Source organism: Stegostoma tigrinum, chromosome 1, assembly GCF_030684315.1.
Source record: "Stegostoma tigrinum isolate sSteTig4 chromosome 1, sSteTig4.hap1, whole genome shotgun sequence".
NCBI classification, from domain to species: Eukaryota; Metazoa; Chordata; class Chondrichthyes; order Orectolobiformes; family Stegostomatidae; genus Stegostoma; species Stegostoma tigrinum.
Genome location: NC_081354.1, coordinates 69647185 through 69667505, shown reverse-complemented (window position 1 = coordinate 69667505; position 20321 = coordinate 69647185). Strand labels below are relative to the sequence as shown.

At 43.6% G+C, this 20321-nt stretch overlaps 1 protein-coding gene across 3 annotated transcripts in view; it reads left to right on the top strand.

Annotated features, from left to right (window-relative positions):
* Window positions 1-20321, top strand: part of tnip1 (TNFAIP3 interacting protein 1) — a 74640-nt gene that overhangs the window by 8574 nt on the left and 45745 nt on the right. For 2 of the 3 annotated variants that reach the window (XM_048539639.2, XM_048539648.2), the window contains one exon: window positions 13434-13572. In XM_048539639.2, coding sequence (XP_048395596.1) covers window positions 13450-13572 — 123 coding nt within the window. In that variant the 5' untranslated portion in view covers window positions 13434-13449. Of the gene's footprint in view, window positions 1-13433; window positions 13573-13728; window positions 13821-20321 lie in introns of those variants that run through there. The other variant, XM_048539674.2, reaches the window with a different exon arrangement.

Below are 20321 nucleotides of genomic sequence, written 5' to 3'. Positions count from 1 at the left end.
AAGACAGAGATGAAGATGAACTTCTTCTCTGAGGGTTATGAATTTGGAATTCTTTACTGCAGAGGCCTGTTGAGATCGAATCATTATAAATAAGAAAGGCTAAGATAGAAATTATTTTTATTAAAGGCGCATCAAGGATTCTGGGGAGTAAGTGGGAGAGCAGAGTTGAAGATTTAGATCAGCCATGATCTCATTGACTGGTGAAACAGACTTGATGGGCTGAATGGCCAACTGTTGCTCCTCCATCTTAACGGTCTTGTGTGAGGCATTTGCTGCATTGCAATTTTAAAGTGCCTGATTTTTCAGGTCAATACGGGACCAATTTGATATTTATTCAACATTTTTTTAACAATAATAGGACCCCAATATCACCTTAAGATGGGAGAGGGATTCTGTATCAGCTCCTTGGGCAGGTACAGCCAGAAAACGCAAGAAGGCCTTTTCTGTGCCCAGTTTAAAACTTTCCATGGTGGAGCCAAGAGCAACAGAAGCATTTTCCTGGATGCCACGTGGAAGATGTAGGTCTACTGTGTCTCAGACAACCCACGTGGCTGCCTTTCCAGCCATGCTCTGCCCTTCACTCATTCTAGCAGGCATGTGGTCAGCAGTGAGAGTGATCTGATGAAAAGTCAGTCTAAAAGTGATTTTTGTCTGTCTGTGAAAAGGGTGGACAATCTGATCACGTCAGCTTGTCAGCCTGTGAGACAAGTTAAAATGTCTCCCTGGGTGCAGCATTCCCTGTAAGCCCGTAGTCTCCAGTACAAAGATCACTGAGTCTCTGACAGTTTATCTCCCCACTCGCCTGCACTGCCTTGTCATGGGGACATCAGTCATCATGCCTTCCACCTAGAGAGGCTGTGCACCAGAGAAAAAGGCATGCTCTTAAAAGGTTTTGTCAGCTGAATGCGTCATATATCAGTTTGATGCAGATAGATGATCATTGCAGGGTTAGTAAGTTTTGTGGTATCCATCCAAACAGAGGAATAAGTAGTGTATCATTGAAATCTTTACTCATAATGCTGCCTGCAATAAACTAATCTTCCATCCTAGTGTAAGGTAGTTAATGTGAGGGAGGTTTCTGCAATGGTTTTTAGATCTGATGCCTGAAACTGTAATTTATCTTAAATTTAGGAAAGAAGTATTCGCTGAATGGATAAACAATGTGTGTTTATTCAACTTTGGCTTCCTTGCAGACATAATGTGCTCTGCAGGGAAAGGACTGAGATTTCACTAATGATCAGTGCTTTGAATGCATTTAAATTGAAACTGCATTCTGCAGCACTTCCCAAGACTGGAGAGAATATGAGCAAAAAAACCGAAGGGAAAGAAAAATGGTTCTACTTAGAAAACTTGTGTGAGTGCCTGAGGAACCTAGCAGAGGAATTCAACAGGCAATTTTGGAATTAGATGAGACCATAAGAAATAGGAACAGGAGAAGGACATTCAGCTCCTTGAGCCTGCTCTGCCATTCAGTAGGATCATGGCTGATCAGATACTCCTAACAACAACTTTCCTGCCCTTTCCATGTAACCGTTGATTTCTCTACTGAACAAAAGTCTATCTATGTCAGCTTCACACACGGACCGCCCACACAACTTTCTGTGGCAAGGAGTTCCAAAGCCTCACAACCGTCTGAGAGAAAGTAAGAATCCTCCTCATCTCAGTCTTAAATTGGCACCATGTTATTTCGAGATAATGCCATCTGGTCCTAGACTCTCCCATGAAGGGAAACATCGTCTCAGCATTTACCCTGTCAAGCCCGTTAAGAATTCGATGTTTCATTGAGATCATGTGATGGAACTAATCGCCATTTTGTCTCAAATCCATGGCTTTAGGTATACATTTGCAGAGGGGTCTACCAAATTCCGTCAGGTATTTGATTCACAAAGCAGTTGTATGATAATGACTGTGCAGAATTATATTGAGCTAAAAGTGAGATCAAGGGACAGTGATTTTTGGGGACCCATAGAAAGAGAAAACTAACCAGTCATGCAGTCCTTGGCTTTTAAAGTTAAGGCTTACTTTGCTTCCACATACCTCTGTGAGACAGCGTTTTCCCAAAGGAAGACAATGAAGGCCAAGTGCAGGCCTCACTGATAATTGTGTACAACCAGTTGTCTCAAATTATAACACAGAATCAAGGCACTGGCTATGTCAGTTACAGGTGTCACACTGAAACTTGGTGAGTAGAAGATAAAAGTAAATAATTATATGTAATTGATTTCAGATTTATATGACCATAATAATAAACTGGATATTCATTTTTTTAGGGGTATATCCTGACTTGCACTTAAATTCAAAACATGATCTTGTGCTTAAAAGGATTGGAGACCACTGCTCGAAGCTGATTTGGTTCATGGCTATGTAATTGGCCAGAATTTATCACTTAGGGGAGAAGTAGAGTGTTTTGTTAAGATGTACTTATGGGTTGACGCAGGGCAATCTTAATGGTACAGTGCAGAGCAAAAGGCAGGTCATATACAACAAAGCTGATTATAGAGAACACCATTGTATGTTTGTGAGCATTAATGAAGAACGGAGGCAGGAAATAGTAATGCTGTTTGACATACAGAATAATCAATCTTCACATTTTTTAACCAATTCTTCTTTAGAGACAGTTTAATGTAATGGTTTTTTTAATGGCCTTTGAAAAAAAAGTGTTGGCTTTTAGTACTAATTAATGATAAATTTAAGTCATCAGTGTTGAACGACACAATTCGACATGTTTAGTGATAATGGGATCTGCAGATGCTGGAGAATCCAAGATAATAAAATGTGAGGCTGGATGAACACAGCAGGCCAAGCAGCATCTCAGGAGCACAAAAGCTGACGTTTTGGGCCTAGACCCTTCATCAGAGAGGGGTCTGATGAAGGGTCTATGCCTGAAAACGTCAGCTTTTGTCTTCCTGAGATGCTGCTGGGCCTGCTGTGTTCATCCAGACTCACATTTTATTATCGACGTGTTTAGTGGTCTTAGAGAGGTTTATAAATTTATGAAGGGCATTGATAAGGTGAATAACCAAGGTCTTTTACGAGGGTGGGGGATTTCAGATCTAGAGGGCAGAAGTTTAAGATGAGTGGGGAAAGATTTAAAAGGGATCTGAACGGCAACATTTTCACACAGAGGGAGGTGCGGTATATGGAATGAACTGCCAGAGGAAGACGTAGATACAGTTACAATTACAACTTTTAAAAGATATTTGCATAGGTACATGGGTAAGAAAGGTTTCAAGGGAGAGAGGCCAAATGTAGGCAAAAGGGACTAGTTCAATTTAGGCAACCTATTCAGCGTGGATGAGTTGGGCTGAAGGGCCTCATTCCATGCTGTGTGACTCTATGCCTATACTGCCTTGGGTGTTGTACAATTGTTGTGATGTTACTGGACTGATAATCTAGTTCACAAAATGTTCACCGAATGCATCAGTTCAAATTCCACTCAAGTGGCTGGGGAGTTTAAATTCAAATAATTTTAGAAAGCTGGAAATGAAACCCCAACAGCAGTAATGCTGACTGAGTTTTTGTAATAAACCTACCCAGTTTATTACTGAGCTTTCGGGAAAGGAAACCCATTGCTCCTACCGAGCCTAACCCATTATGTCAATTTCCAGGGCAATGTGGTTGACTTTGAAATGGCCCAGCAAACCACAACAAAAGAACAGTATAAAGAAAACTGGATGCACAACCCAGACAAAAGAGGCTTTATTTCCTTAATTATGAGATACTTTGCTAGTGCGTTATTGTCAGAATGGCAGTTTGCCTGCATTGTTACAGATTTATTTGTTTTAAATGAACCTAATCATTTAGAGCCAAGAAAGCCACGTATTTCTACTGAAGCATTCATCAATAAAAAAATCAATAAATTCTCATTGATTTATCTGCAAGGTGTACTCATGTTTTGAGTTTTATCTCTAAATGTTGACATATCCAACTAATGGGGAAGTTTCCTAATTGGCTCTAAGTATATTTTTAGTTCATTCTACCAACAACTGAAAGCTTTGGTATTTCTCTCTTTCACAAACAATGGCTAATCAGTCAGTTCTTATCACTGGTAAATGTTAATATAGACATTGAGATGTAGGGACTAACTCTGTTGAAGAGATGTTCTGCATTTATTATTAATTTCTGCGAAATTAAAATCTCCATTTCAAACTATAGCACTTGCAGAGGCACTGACCTCTGTATTCTTTCACTACTGGGGTCTACATGCACAGGGGTTGATGAGCTGGTACTAGGATTTTGGGAGATTCTGAATTTCTCCATTTCCTCTTCTTTCAAAGGCATTCATTGACATTTGACAATTCAAAATATCCATTACATCATGTACTGATCCTTTGGAACTTTAGGTATGAAAACCTTTACTGAAGATGTTTAATGTCCATGATTATACTTCTCACCCTAAACCAGCAATCTCCTATGTTCCACACAGATTTAAATTTTGTCCAGATTCTTATCAAAACCATTCTTGGTTTAATTTAACTTGATTGGTTGATGCTGTGATTGACGAGTTTGATCTTACCAGAGGTGTAACTACTCTGAAAGCACACCTAAAGCTGATCCTTTGTACCTTTGCAACTTTGCTGTAAAAGAATGTTGTTCACCACGTTAAATTTTGCTTGTTTTTTTTCTTGCACATTGTAACGATTGCTATTGGTTATGATCACTGTTGCCAATGTAACATGACAACTGCTCAACACAATCATGTCAATTTTTTCTCTCCCACATATAAATGGAGGCATAGATCCATTATGTGTAAACATTATTCAAATAGTAGGAATAAATCAGTTATCAATATGTTTTGTATGCATATGATAATATCACTGCTTTCAATTTCTGGTGTTGTGAAATTTTAAAATTTTCCCAAAAAGATCTCTTTATATATTTCAATCCTCACTCTGTGCACCCTGTATTTTTATTGACAGTTACGTTCCATTCAAGAATGTACCCAGCTGCTTTAGCTGTTCTGATAGTTTGTGACATTTATATTAAAGATGAGATAATGGGTACTGTAGATGCTGGAGAACCCGAGATAACAAAGTGTGGAGCTGGATGAACACAGCAGGCCAAGCAGCATCTTCGGAGCAGGAAAGTTGACGTTTCGGGCCAAGACCCTTCATTAGAAAAGCTTTTCTGATAAAGGGTCTAGGCCTGAAACGTCAGCTTTTGTGGTCCTAAGATGCTGCTTGGCCTGCTGTGTTCATCCAGCTCGACATTTATATTATTACCTCTTTTGACAAGTTGATCAAGAAACTTATTTTCCAAATGTTTGTGACAACAACTGAGACAGAAGAATAGGAAACTGAAAAAGAATCTGGAGCAGCCTTTTTATGTTGTCGTATGGGTAGAAATTCAGGTTACCGGCTAAGGCAGAAACTAAGTCAAAATAGGGATTGTGTGACATGACCTGTTCCTGTTTTGTAATTTCTCTGTATTGTTGACATACTGCAACCAACTCATCGTAGTTACAGCCAAATCTGCATCAGAGTAGTCAAAGCAACATATTTTCTGTGAAAATACTAGTATAGAAATAGCTTAGAAATTCAAAAGCAATGCAGATGTCATTGTCAGGTCCAAAATAGGCATCCATATATCTAAGATGCTGGCTATTCGTGCTCAATACACGTTAGAACTTTGATAAAACAGAGAAAAGGCACCCCTAGCTGCACCTTAAACAACCACTAGGCCCTAACAGGGACCCCATGTTGGAGGCTTCCTTTGAAAATTGGGGGAGGTGGAGAAGAAGGCTTTCCCTTTTAGGCTGATGTATTCATAGACACGTGATCCATACATAGACAAGTCAGGGCTTATCAAGCTTCAAAAATAAGAATTTACTGGAACTGGGGCTTGCAGGAGGATTCCTCCTGGTTTCACTGCATTGCCATACAACCATTATCATTCCCAAATTGCCCCCTTCCTGTTCTCCTTTCACTTTCCTCGATCATCCTTCAACACGGCCCTCCCCTCACTCTGATCACTTCCCTCTCTCTCCAAGTAGGGCTGTGGCTTGTTTGTGCAACCACCCGAAATTGCAGAGAAACTACCTTGGGTCATGCACAGCTCAGCAGTTCCATGTAAATGATCTTAAAATCCCAGCATTGTTCATTTTAATAATTTAGCAAAAGTGCTAAAGCACTTCAGCCAAGTTCTTGCATATTGCACAGTGAAGAAAGAGTTTAGGTTTTGGCCAGGAATCTTAACAGGGATTTTCCCAGAAGAAAGGTCAGTAATATTTAAATTCGAGCGCTTCCTGTTTAAATTAAACAGAACTTTGTGTACAAAGTAAGTCTTGCAGTCTTTTGTTTCAGCTGGGACGGAAAGAGTAAGTGCTCGTCTTCATTCCTCTATATCTGTGTAACCTTCCCTTCTCCTTCCTCTCTGCCTATTTTATATCTCTTCACCCTGATATTTGCCTCTTCACCAATCACATTGACAGTTGTTGCTGGTTGTGGACTACTCAGCAAACTGAGCATTAAGCATATGCAACTTGGCAAAGTTTGCATTTGAGGTGGCGAAGAAGAAGGAATGTGTGCATAGGAGGCAAAAAAGTTGCTGGAAAATCTCCGCAGATCTGGCAGTATCTGTGGAGAGAAATCCAACTTAACGTTTCAGGTCCAGTGACCCTTCATCAGAATGCAGTTGTGTAAGAGGTTCCAGCATGTGCTCTGTATGCTTTACTTGTAAGTCTGAGGGCAGCAAACCAGATGAGGTATATAATCAGTAACCAATCCTATAACCCTTGCTTTGCACCACAACTCCCAATGTCTTTTTTAAGTATTCATAAAACTCTATTCTGCACTTCAGATGTGTGAGGACTCTGGTAACAAAGTGAATTGCTAGAACTGTCCTGTCTTTACTGTGAGACATTTTACAGTGCATTTAACAGTGTACCGGTTACTGAGAGACAACATAGCGTGGTGCTAGTTATCCCTCAGATCATTATCCTGCATGATTACTGAAGAAAGATAATTTATCAATATGGTCTGAAACTAAATACCGAGCGTGGGGAGTCTAATGAGTCTTTAGAGATCGTAGAAAAAGTTCTGAATTCAAGTACCATATCTGCTTATTCTAACCTCTGAAGATTGTGGTATTTGATGCGTCTTGCAAAAGAAAACGTTAATAACTGATGTCTGCCAGAGACATTGTGTCGGCTTATTCAGTTACGAGTGACTCAGTGTTGAGTCAATATTCTTTGTTATGCATGTTATATTGCTGCCAAATTTATGTTCATTGTTGCCTACCTCAAGCCTCAGGACAAAAAAAGGACATAGCGAACATCAATTAAATGTGCAAAAACGCACATTTTAGTTTTAATGGGATGGGCTTTGGGTACACAGCCAACTCTTTGTCTGAAACAAAGTAAGCAGAATCAACATAGTTAATCTGTACAGTGCACTTGTTGCCGGTAACTTTATGGAGATCTGAGCATCTGTGAGTTTTCTTCACGTGCATATCTGAATCTGGTTTATGTAAGGCCGTGCCTTTTTTTTTTCTGAATCAGTACTCAGGATTGTGCGTTTATTCTCTGATTAAATTGTTCGATGCTCAAGCCCTGGATTTTTGAGCACATGAAACAGGGTGCGCCACAAGGTAGTCAGATACAGAGTGCTCCCCCCTTGTCTTACCTTCTCTCTGCCACTTGGTCTCATCATAGGCATTTGGACGTTAAACATGGTGCAGCTTGATGGGCAAATTGTCACCATTCTGGACAATTAGAAGCAAACGCCCTCCCATTAATGTCAGTGCTGCTTCTGCCTCTCAAAGACAGCTTCAGAATGTCTTTGAAGTATTTTCTTTATCCTCCTCTTATAGACTAAACATTAAAATGTTGCGAAAAAAGGAGGCCTTTTTCCACCATCGGAACAGTTTTCAAGGTTAATTTTCACAGGGGTTTGGCCTGAACATTTGTGGAGCTGCTTTGAAAAGGAAGTTGCATTTGTTAGACAGTCCTCATAATAAATCTGCAGGTTGCAGCGGAGACGTTTTTGATGGATTTTCTCTCGGCTCGTATGTGTTGTTGATGCACAATGCAGGTCTCGTTGTAGTACTGGAAAGTGGCGGTGGCAACTGTACTGTACATCTGTGTTGACCTCTGATGGATTTCCTTCCTGCAATGCTTGAATAAAACCGAGCTGGTGTAGCTGATCTCATGTTGGATCTCCTAAGACTGTAGAACTGTAAAATTACAAAGTTCAAGGGATACATACATTTCATTGACATAGAGGTAGGATTGCAGATAACAGCTGGCATGTCAACCATCCACTCTGGATGTGGTTAGTCAACATTTTAGAGATGAACACTGAGAAATTCAGATGAAACCACAAGTATTTTTTTAGGACTAAAAACATATGAATTATCAAGTACAAAAGTGTTTCAAGTTAACCTAAATGCATAACTTTTAATGCAAGAAATTTCTTTAAAATTATAAACCCTAAACCCTTACAGTGCTTGATCAGTGTGACGGGTGGGAAGAAAGATTCATCATTCAGAAGAAATGTGTAAACTCCAATTCTGTTCTCCACTTGGTGCTCACATTCCCTTAGATTTTCTTTAAAGAAATACATGTTCTATTTTATTTTGGAATATTTGTTATGAAAGGGATGTCACAAGAAATACTTTATTGATAGGGAAATAAGAGCAAGGAGATGATGTTGAATTTGTACAAAACACTTGGTAGCTCTCAGCTGGACTATTATGTGCCGTTCTGGGCGCCACGTTATAGGAAAGAGTGCTGAAGCAATTTACAAGAATGGTTTCAGGACTGAGAAACGTCAGTGATGAGGATAGATAGAAGAAGATGGGACTGTTCTCCTTGGAGAGAAGAAGACTGCTGGGAGATTTGAGGTATTCAATATCATGAGTGAACTGGATAGATGAACATAGGAGAAACTGATCCCCTTGCACTGAGGGTTTCTGTTATGGAGGTGGGATTAGGTGGTTCTGTACGAAAGTTCAGGTCAAATTTGAGTTGTTTGCCTTTTTTGCTGCTATTGGTTAGCTTTTTGTGGCTTGGAATGTACCTGGTGGTGTTTTTGGCACCACCAATAATCAATCCAAGGCATATTGCGATTTGGAAAATACATGTTCCTAACAAGAATTGATAGGGAATCAAAGAACATTGTACCTTACAATATGCAGATTCCACTGCACTTAGACTGAATCTTCGATATGAAGTAAAGGTAGGTGAGGGTGACATCTCCACTCAAGAAACTCTTAACTTTGACTTAGCTATCAAAGCATTTTAAAACACAGATCCAATGCAAGGTATTGCCTCCAGAAAAAAAAGTTAAAGGCTGACAATTGAAGTGCAGCAGGAAATGAGACGCTACCAAAATAAGTCATAGTTCTGAAAAACATCATCTCCGACAGCTGACAGTGGCAGATCCTGGAGCATATGTGGGAGGAAGTTCCTGATCTATACCTCAGATAATTACTGATAAAAATCAATATCAGAAATTTCTTAGGTGTTGGTAGAGCCAATTTGAAAACAAAATTAAATTTTCTGAACACAGCAGGCCAAGCAGCATTTTAGGAGCATAAAAGCTCACGTTTCGGGCCTAGACCTCTCATCAGAAACCTTGTTATCTTGGATTCTCCAGCATCTGCAGTTCCCATTATCTCTGATCAGTATTTCTTGACAAGTTGACAACTGTGATGTTAATTAAAAATGATAAACAAGTTTTCAACTCTACAATGGGCAGCATTTATTGCCAATAACACAGTAACTCATGATCCATCTATAAAACTGTATAAAAAATGCATTGTAAAGTAAAGGGAGTGCCTCAGTCTCACATTCTCCATTAAATGTATCATCACAATTAGAAGTGTAAGGATAAGAACATGGAAGGCTAAGAAATAGCAGCTGGAATATGCCATATGGCTTTTGAGTTTCTACTTATATTCAAAAACAGATCAAGGCTGATTCTCTACCTCAATTCCTCAATCCTACATTTTGTCGTATTCCTGAATTATATAGTACTCAAAAATCTGTTGAGTCTATTTTTTAATGCTCTCAATAGCAAAACACCGACAACATTCTTTGATAGAAAATTACAAAAATTCACAATTCTTTGAATAAATTTCTCCTCATCTTGGTCCTAAATCACCGATATCTTTTCCTACCAAAGTAAATCATGTTTTAGATTACCCAGGCAGTGGGAACATCCCCTCAAAGCCATTCTTGGGTTGAGAATATTAAACCATAATAAAGGATTATGTAAGTTTGTCCAAGTCTCCCTCTGGATGTTGGAAGAGTGAAATGTGACCTCATTGAAGCATACCCATTTCTAAGAAGCTTCACAGCGTAGTCACGTGGTTAGGAAATCTGGATCCTGGACGCAACCATTGAGGATGATGGCTTGCGTCTCTGAACTGCTGATCCCAACAATGGGCAATTATTTTAGCAGCATCTATAACACCATTGGCGGATGTGGCCGTAGTTGAGGCTGCGAGAAGGCGGAGAGTACTTTCACGTTGAAATGCCATCAAAGTGCTGGGAAGACACTTTCTTCATGGGCTGTGTCCTCAGCGAGGGTCAAAACCTCCAACTGTAGCGCTAGAATTACAGGGGCTGTCACTGTTGGTAAGATGCTCCTGCACCAGCCTTTGAACATCTTGAAAGTCCCCTCGAGGAAATCATTAGGAGACTGCCTAAATATCAATGGTAATCTCCTACAAAGCAGGGGGCAGACTCTAAACTGCAAGTACTTGAAATAATTGGCTGCCTGTCTGATCAGTGGGGTTTTTGCCTTTGGAAATAGTTTATGGTGATGAGGAAGTGTCAATTTCCAACCCTCATACCTCCGAGCAATTCTTCAGAGGGCCGGTAAAATCCTGCAATTTGTTGCACTCCTGTGAGTGAAAATATATTTTCCTTTCAGCAAACAACTCAAAACTGTGAACCACCCTCCAGCTGTGACTTCACCAACACTCTGTCTAAAAATTCATTACTCTAATGCTGCAATTCCCCTGTTACAACTGATATGGCCAATACAGCAATGAGCCAAAGGGAACCACCTGCATTGTAGAAGGCCCATTGGGACTGACTGCCTATGAGGCACTAAACTGACGGGCATTGTGCCGACCCCAGGAATAGAGATCCCAAGACTTGAAATCCTGTCCCGAGAGCGGCCCACAATTCAGATACCAGGTCCTCTCTGTTGTCCAACAGTGCTACCAGGAGCAGTGTCTGTGGCCAGTAATGCTTTTACCAGAGGCTTAGAACAATGAGGGACCCAGGGCACATTCAGTGAGAGTAGGACATGGTCTCCAAAATTGTAGCTGGATGCATGAATTCGCATCCACAGATTCTGAAATGACAATGCTAGTACAGGGTTCAGATTCTAACACTGGATATCTGTAGGAGTTGGAGTTTGGATGCAATTTGGGAGATTAAGGAGATTACTGGAGGCCAAGCTTAAACAAAATGATGGATTGCGTTCCAGTGGTTGTATGATTGTGCTAGAACTGAAGCAGACTGTATTTTAGGGGTGGAAATACGCAACCATGATGATGGACTAGTTGGCGTTCAGCTCCAGTTAAGCATTGGCGTAAAGGTGAGCATTTTTGATATATGTAGAGATTTTTTAAAGATTCACTCCCGTGTCATGAGCATTGCTGGCTAAGCCAGCATTTATTGCCCATCCCCAATCAGCCAGAGGCAGATAAGAGTCAACACATTTTTGTGGGTCTGGAGTCACATGTAAGTCAGACCAAGTAAGGACATTAGATTTCCCTTTCTAAAGGACTTCTATAGCCCCTATTCTCACAGTAATGCTACTAAAAATGAGCAAGGAGATGAGAAATAAGTGAGCATCCTGTGGATTTCGACAATGATATTCTGGGTGATAGCTTCGTATTATAGTCAGGCAGAGCCAACAGTTTTAAGAAGGAAAGTTGGGCCTGAAAATTAGGGTTATAGTTTTTTGTTGAGAATATACCAAGCTGGATGGATAATGGGAAACCAATAGATGTAGTGCACTTGAAATTCCAAAAGATATTCGATAAAATTTGGTCTCCTTACATAAAGGAGTGATACACTTGTGTATCAAACAGTTCAGGGATGGTTCACAAGGCTGATTCTAGGACAAAGGGGCTGTCTTGTGAGGAAGGATTGAGCAACATGGACTTATACCCCTTTGAGTTTCAAACAAGATTTGATTTTATTCATCGATACAAGATCCTGAGAGGACTTGACAGGGCAGGTGCGGGGAGAACATTTCAGTTGTGGAAGCAAGGTCATTGGGGTCATTTAAGAGACTGCTGGACATGCATATGGTCACAGAAATTTGAGGGTGCATACATGAGGATCAATGGTCGGCACAACATCGTGGGCTGAAGGGCCTGGTCTGTGCTGTACTGTTCTTTGTTCTATGTTTTATGTTCTATTTCCTATTGTGGGGGAATAGAAACATGGGAATTAGGAGCAGGAGCAGGCAATCCAGCACTTTGAGCCCACTCTGCCATTTAACATGAACATGGCTGATCTTATTCTGGTCTCAACTCCACTTTATAAAAACCGAAAGAACTGCAGACGCTGTACTGAGGAAGGGTCACTCGACCCGAAACATTAACTCTGATTTCTCTCCACAGATCCTGCCAGACTTGCTGAGCTTTTCCCGCAATATCTGTTTTTGATTCTCATGTACACTTTCCTGACTGCTCCCTTTTTATCCCGATATCACCAGAAACATATCAGTTTCTTTTTTGAGCCTGTTGATCGATTCTGCCTCCTCTGCAGTCTGAGGCAGTGAGTTCCACAGATTCACAACCCTCTGAGGGAAGTGTGTCTAAAATCTAGAATGATGGTGGGGTGGAGAGCAGGGTGCAATTTAACAACAAAGTTGCTCCTTTTTATGACCTGGATGGGTTTGAATTTCTTCTCTCAGACCGCTATTTTGAATTCTGTTCCACGGAGCGCAGTAGAGTCTATGAATATATTCAAGGCTCAGTTGATACAGATTTTCGATATGCAAGGGAGTCAAAGGTTACTGAGCAGGCTGCAGCATGGAGCTAATGCCACAAACAGATCAGCTCTGGTCCTATGGAATTGTGGAGCAGGCTCAATGGGCCGCATCGCCCATTCCTGTCTCCTATTTCTTATGATCTTGAGTGGGTAAGGAAAAGCCATTGTAGAAGACATGTGGACTGTATTGGGCCTGAGGGAGATGGAGTCATGAAAGTGTGACATAATGAAATTGGCCACAAAGGAGGGACAGCCGAGGTGAATGTATCAGTAACGGACAATGAGTGATTGAGATAGGGATAATGCATCATAGTCAAGATTGTAATCGTGAATTAAATTAAGGCAGTCTCATCATTGCAAGTGTGATAGAAGCCTGAAGAGAGTCAACAGTGTAATTGCAGGAAAGATACAGTTTGACCTGAGCAACAAGGACAAGTCTCCCATGGATTCACTGTCACATTTGTATTTACAGCCACACAGCTGTCGACATGAGTACTGAGACACAAAGCCGCAGTGATGATGAAAAGAATGAAAACATGGAACGGAAATTTGAAATTGTCCCCAAGCATCAGTGGTTTAACAAGAATAAAGAGAGCCCTGAGATGCAGAAGGTGAGTGGTTGTTCACTTCAGCATCATCACCAGGAAGCTGAAACGGAGAACACCCTCTAGGAAGCAACTGAATGAAACTTCAGTCAGAGCTTCCTGGTTTTAAGAAATCTCAGAATGCACACTGCACACATTTCCTTTTCTAACACGTCCCCTGTTGTACAGGAAATAGATGATGTGAGAAAATTGTTCCTGTCATATGGCCTTTTGAAAGCTACTGAAAAACATCATTTGAAAATACTGTGGCTTTGGTAAGTCATATAATTGACATATTTCACAGCATTCTGTCAACTCAATAACCGAATCTCATCTTCGGTCAGCTCAGATGAGTAAATGCAGTCAGATATTGTCAGCAGCTTGGTAAACAATGTTATTGGCACTTAGGGAACAATTTACAAATAACATTCAAAATAGGCAGAGTTTGGCAAACCAGCAGTTCAGCCCCCAAAATTGCGAATGTATCTTTTCAATGTTCTGGACTGAGTGTACAATCTGCCCTTGAATGACGGTATAAGGGCTCCTTACCGAACAGCAGTTGTTTTGCCTCAATGTAGGACGACACCCACATACTTTGAAACATGGTTGTTTGGCTGAAAATTCCTACAGTATGTTTGTGGGGCAGGCAGCTGGCGCATGCTGGAATGTGAGATTGATATGTCACTGTGCTGGATAGCAGAATGTCCATCTCGTGCACTGATTGCTGCTGACTGTGTCTGTGTATCGAGGTGAGTGTGTGTGCTTCAAGGTGAGTGTGTGTGTGGGTGTGCGTGTGTGTGTGTGTCTGCGTATCTGTGTGGCTGTGTCGAGGTGTGTGTGTGCGTTTATGTGTGTGTGCATTTGTGTGTGTATGTGAGTCGAGGTGAGTGTGTGTGTGTGTCTGTGTGTATGTATGTGTGTGTCGAGGGGGGTGTGTGTGTGTGTGTCGTGGGGTGTGTGTGTGTGTGTGTGTGTGTGTCGTGGGGTGTGTGTGTGTGTGTGTGTTGAGGAGAGACCGTGTGTGTGCGTGTGTGTTGGCGAAGTGTGTGTGTGTGTTGTCGAAGAATGTGTGTGCGTGTCTGTGTGTGTGTGTGTGTGTGTGTGTGTGTGTGTGTGTGTGTGTGTGTGTGTGTGTGTATGTGCGTGTGTGTGTGTGGAGAGGAGAGAGAGAGTGTGTTTGTGTGTGTCAAGGTGTATGTGCCTGTGTATGTCAAGGTGTATGTGTGTGTGTGTGTGTGTGTGTGTGTGTGTGTGCGTGTCAAGGTGTGTGTGTGTGTGTGTGTGTGTGTGTGTGTGTGTGTGTGTCGGGGTGTGAGTGTGTGTGGGTGTGTGTCGGGGTGTGTGTGTGCGGATGTCTGTGCGTGTTTGTCGAGGTGTGGGTGTGTGTGTGTGTGTGTGACTCTGTGTGTGTGTGTGTGTGTGTTGTTGAGGTTTGTGTGTGTGTGTTGTTGAGGTGTGTGTGTATCGAAGTGAGTGTGTGTGCTTCAAGGTGAGTGTGTGTGTCTGTGTGGCTGTGTCAAGGTGTGTGTGTGTGTGTGTGTGTGTGTCAAGGGGTGTGTGTGTGTGTGTGTGTGTGTCGAGGGCTGTGTGTGTGTCGAGGTGAGTGTGTGAGTGTGTGTGCGTGTTTTGAGGTGAGTGCATGTGCGTTTGTGTGTGTGTGTCGAGGTAAGTGTGTGTGTTGTTGATGTGTGTGTTGTCGAGATGTGTGTGTGCATGCACGTGTTGAGGTGTGTGTGTGTGTATATGTCAAGGTTTGTGTTTGTGTGTGTGTGTGTCAATGTGAGTGTGTGTGTACATGTGTGTGCGTCGAGGGGTGTGTGTGTGTCGAGGAGTGTGTGTGTGTGTATGTGTGTCAAGGGGTTGTGTGTGTGTTGAGGGGTGTGTGTGTGTGTGTGTGTGTAAACGTGAGTGTGTGTCTGTGTGTGTGTGTGTGTGTCAAGGTGAGTGTGTGTCGAGGGGTGTGTGTGTGTCTTTGTGTGTGTGTCGAGGTGAGTGTGTGTTCGTTGGTGAGTGTGTGTGTTGATGTAAGTGTGTGTGTGTTGAGGTGAGAGTGTGTGTGTGTGTGTTGTCAAAGGTGTGTGTGTGTGTTGAGGTGAGAGCGTGTGTGTGTGTGTGTGTGTGTGTGTGTGTGTGTGCCTGTGTAGAGAGGAGTGAGAGTGTGAGTTTGTGTGTGTCAAGGTGTATGTGTCTGTGTGTATATGAGGGTGTGTATGTCAAGGTGTATGTGTGTGTGTGTGTGTGTGTGTTGTCGAAGTATGTGTGTGTGTGTGTGTGTGTGTGTGTGTGTGTGTGTGTGTGTGCCTGTGTAGAGAGGAGTGAGAGTGTGAGTTTGTGTGTGGAGAGGACTGTGTGTGTGTGTGTGTGTGTGTGTGTGTCTTTGTGGAGAGGAGAGAGAGTGTGTGTTTGTGTGTGTCAAGGTGTATGTGTCTGTGTGTATATGAGGGTGTGTATGTCAAGGTGTATGTGTGTGTGTGTGCATGTGCGTGTCAAGGTGTGTGTGTGTGTGTGTGTGTGTGTGTGTGTGGCTGTGTCGAGGTGTGTGTGTGCGTTTGTGTGTGTGTGTCGAGGTGAGTGTGGGTTTTTGTGTGTGTGTGTGTCGAGGTGTGTGTGTGTCTGTGTGTATGTATGTGTATGTCGAGGGGTGTGTGTGTGTCGAGGGCTGTGTGCGTGTGTGTGTCGAGGTGAGTGTGTGAGTGTGTGTGTGTGTGTGTGTGTGTGTGTGTGTGTGTGTGTGTGTGTGCGCGCGGCGTGTTTTGAGGTGAGTGCATGTGCGTTTGTGTGTGTGTGTCGAGGTAAGTGTGTGTGTTGTTGATGGGTGTGTTGTCGAGATGTGTGTGTGCATGCACGTGTTGAGGTGTGTGTGTGTGTGTGTGTGTGTGTGTGTGGGTGTATATGTCAAGGTTTGTGTTTGTGTGTGTGTGTGTCAATGTGAGTGTGTGTGTACATGTGTGTGCGTCGAGGGGTGTGTGTGTGTCGAGGGGTGTGTGTGTGTGTATGTGTGTCAAGGGGTTGTGTGTGTGTGTGTGTGTGTGTTGACGTGAGTGTGTGTCTGAGTGTGTGTGTTTGTGTGTGTGTATCAAGGTGAGTGTGTGTCGAGGGGTGTGTGTGTATCTTTGTGTGTGTGTCGAGGTGAGTGTGTGTTCGCTGGTGAGTGTGTGTGTTGATGTAAGTGTGTGTGTGAGATGAGGTGAGAGTGTGTGTGTGTGTTGTCAAAGGTGTGTGTGTGTTTTGAGGTGAGAGCGTGTGTGTGTGTGTGTGTGTGTTGTCGAAGTATGTATGTGTGTGTGTGTGTGTGTGTGTGTGTGTGTGTGTGTGTGTGCCTGTGTAGAGAGGAGTGACAGTGTGAGTTTGTGTATGGAGAGGACTGTGTGTGTATGTGTGTGTGTGTCTTTGTGGAGAGGAGAGAGAGTGTGTGTTTGTGTGTGTCAAGGTGTATGTGTCTGTGTGTATATGAGGGTGTGTATGTCAAGTTGTATGTGTGTGTGTGTATGTGCGTGTCAAGGTGTGTGTGTGTGTGTGTGTGTGTGTGTGTGTCTGTGTGTCTGTGTGGCTGTGTCGAGGTGTGTGTGTGCGTTTCTGTGTGTGTGTCGAGGTGAGTGTGTGTTTGTGTGTGTGTGTGTGTCGAGGTGTGTGTGTGTCTGTGTGTATGTATGTGTGTGTCGAGGGGTGTGTGCGTGTGTATGTCGAGGGGTGTGTGTGTGTCGAGGGCTGTGTGCGTGTGTGTGTCGAGGTGAGTGCGTGAGTGTGTGTGTGTGTGTGTGTGTGTGTGTGTGTGTGTGTGTGCGCGGCGTGTTTTGAGGTGAGTGCATGTGCGTTTGTGTGTGTGGGTGTCGAGGTAAGTGCGTGTGTTGTTGATGTGTGTGTTGTCGAGATGTGTGTGTGCGTGCGCGTGTTGAGGTGTGTGTGCATGTGTGTGCGTGAGGGTGTATGTGTCGAGGAGTGTGTGTGTGGGTGTGTTGTCAGGTGTGTGTGTGTTGTCGAGGGGTGTGTGTGTGTGTGTGTGTGTGTGTGTGTGTGTGTGTGGGTGGGGGTGGGTGGGTGTATATGTCAAGCTGTGTGTTTGTGTGTGTGTGTCAATGTGAGTGTGTGTGTATGTACATGTGTGTGCGTTGAGGGGTGTGTGTGTGTCGAGGGGTGTGTGTGTGTGTGTTGAGGTGTGTGTGTGTGTGTGTGTGTGTGTGTGTGTTGACGTGAGTGTGTATCTGTGTGTGTGTCAAGGGGCGTGTGTGTGTCTTTGTGTGTGTGTCGAGGTGCGTGTGCGTTCGTTGGTGAGTGTGTGTGTTGATGTAAGTGTGTGTGTGTGTGTGTGTGTTGAGGTGAGCGTGTGTGTGTGTGTGTGTGTGTTGAGGTTAGAGCATGTGTATGTTGTTGAAGTGTGTGTGTGTGTGTGTGTGTGTGTGTGTGTGTGTGTGTGTGTGTGTGCCTGTGTAGAGAGGAGAGAGAGTGTGTGTTTGTGTGTGTCAATGTGTATGTGTCTGTGTGTATATGAGGATGTGTATGTCAAGGTGTATGTGTGTGTGTGTGCGTGTCAAGATGTGTGTGTGTGTGTGCCGGGGTGTGTGTGTGGATGTATGTGTGTGTTTGTCGAGGTGTGTGTGTGTGTGTGTGTGTGTGTGTGTCAATGTGAGTGTGTGTGTACATGTGTGTGCGTCGAGGGGTGTGTGTGTGTCGAGGGGTGTGTGTGTGTGTGTATGTGTGTCAAGGGGTTGTGTGTGTGTTGAGGGGTGTGTGTGTGTGTGTGTGTGTGTGTGTGTGTGTGTGTGTAAACGGGAGTGTGTGTCTGTGTGTGTGTGTGTGTGTGTGTGTGTGTGTGTGTGTGTCAAGGTGAGTGTGTGTCGAGGGGTGTGTGTGTGTCTTTGTGTGTGTGTCGAGGTGAGTGTGTGTTCGTTGGTGAGTGTGTGTGTTGATGTAAGTGTGTGTGTGTGTGTTGAGGTGAGAGTGTGTGTGTGTGTGTTGTCAAAGGTGTGTGTGTGTGTTGAGGTGAGAGCGTGTGTGTGTGTGTGTGTGTGTGTGTGTGTGTGTGTGTGTGCCTGTGTAGAGAGGAGTGAGAGTGTGAGTTTGTGTGTGGAGAGGACTGTGTGTGTATGTGTGTGTGTGTCTTTGTGGAGAGGAGAGAGAGTGTGTTTGTGTGTGTCAAGGTGTATGTGTCTGTGTGTATATGAGGGTGTGTATGTCAAGGTGTATGTGTGTGTGTGTGCATGTGCGTGTCAAGGTGTGTGTGTGTGTGTGTGTGTGTGTGTGTGTGTGTGTGGCTGTGTCGAGGTGTGTGTGTGCGTTTGTGTGTGTGTGTCGAGGTGAGTGTGTGTTTTTGTGTGTGTGTGTGTCGAGGTGTGTGTGTGTCTGTGTGTATGTATGTGTGTGTCGAGGGGTGTGTGTGTGTCGAGGGCTGTGTGCGTGTGTGTGTCGAGGTGAGTGTGTGAGTGTGTGTGTGTGTGTGTGTGTGCGCGCGGCGTGTTTTGAGGTGAGTGCATGTGCGTTTGTGTGTGTGTGTCGAGGTAAGTGTGTGTGTTGTTGATGTGTGTGTTGTCGAGATGTGTGTGTGCATGCACGTGTTGAGGTGTGTGTGTGTGTGTGTGTGTGTGTGTGTGTGTGTGTGTGTGTGTGGGTGTATATGTCAAGGTTTGTGTTTGTGTGTGTGTGTGTCAATGTGAGTGTGTGTGTACATGTGTGTGCGTCGAGGAGTGTGTGTGTGTCGAGGGGTGTGTGTGTGTGTATGTGTGTCAAGGGGTTGTGTGTGTGTTGAGGGGTGTGTGTGTGTGTGTGTTGACGTGAGTGTGTGTGTGTGTGTGTGTGTGTGTGTGTGTGTGTCAAGGTGAGTGTGTGTCGAGGGGTGTGTGTGTGTCTTTGTGTGTGTGTCGAGGTGAGTGTGTGTTCGCTGGTGAGTGTGTGTGTTGATGTAAGTGTGTGTGTGAGATGAGGTGAGAGTGTGTGTGTGTGTGTTGTCAAAGGTGTGTGTGTGTTTTGAGGTGAGAGCGTGTGTGTGTGTGTGTGTGTGTGTGTGTGTTGTCAAAGGTGTGTGTGTGTTTTGAGGTGAGAGCGTGTGTGTGTGTGTGTGTGTGTGTGTGTGTGTGTGTGTGTGTGTGTGTGTGTGTGTTGTCGAAGTATGTATGTGTGTGTGTGTGTGTGTGTGTGTGTGCCTGTGTAGAGAGGAGTGACAGTGTGAGTTTGTGTATGGAGAGGACTGTGTGTGTATGTGTGTGTGTGTCTTTGTGGAGAGGAGAGAGAGTGTGTGTTTGTGTGTGTCAAGGTGTATGTGTCTGTGTGTATATGAGGGTGTGTATGTCAAGTTGTATGTGTGTGTGTGTGTGTGTATGTGCGTGACAAGGTGTGTGTGCGTGTGTGTGTGTGTGTGTGTGTGTGTGTGTCTGTGTCTGTGTGTCTGTGTGGCTGTGTCGAGGTGTGTGTGTGCGTTTGTGTGTGTGTGTCGAGGTGAGTGTGTGTTTTTGTGTGTGTGTGTGTCGAGGTGTGTGTGTGTCTGTGTGTATGTATGTGTGTGTCGAGGGGTGTGTGCGTGTGTATGTCGAGGGGTGTATGTGTGTCGAGGGCTGTGTGCGTGTGTGTGTCGAGGTGAGTGAGTGTGTGTGTGTGTGTGTGTGCGCGGCGTGTTTTGAGGTGAGTGCATGTGCGTTTGTGTGTGTGTGTGTCGAGGTAAGTGCGTGTGTTGTTGATGTGTGTGTTGTCGAGATGTGTGTGTGCGTGCGCGTGTTGAGGTGTGTGTGCGTGAGGGTGTATGTGTCGAGGAGTGTGTGTGTGGGTGTGTTGTCAGGTGTGTGTGT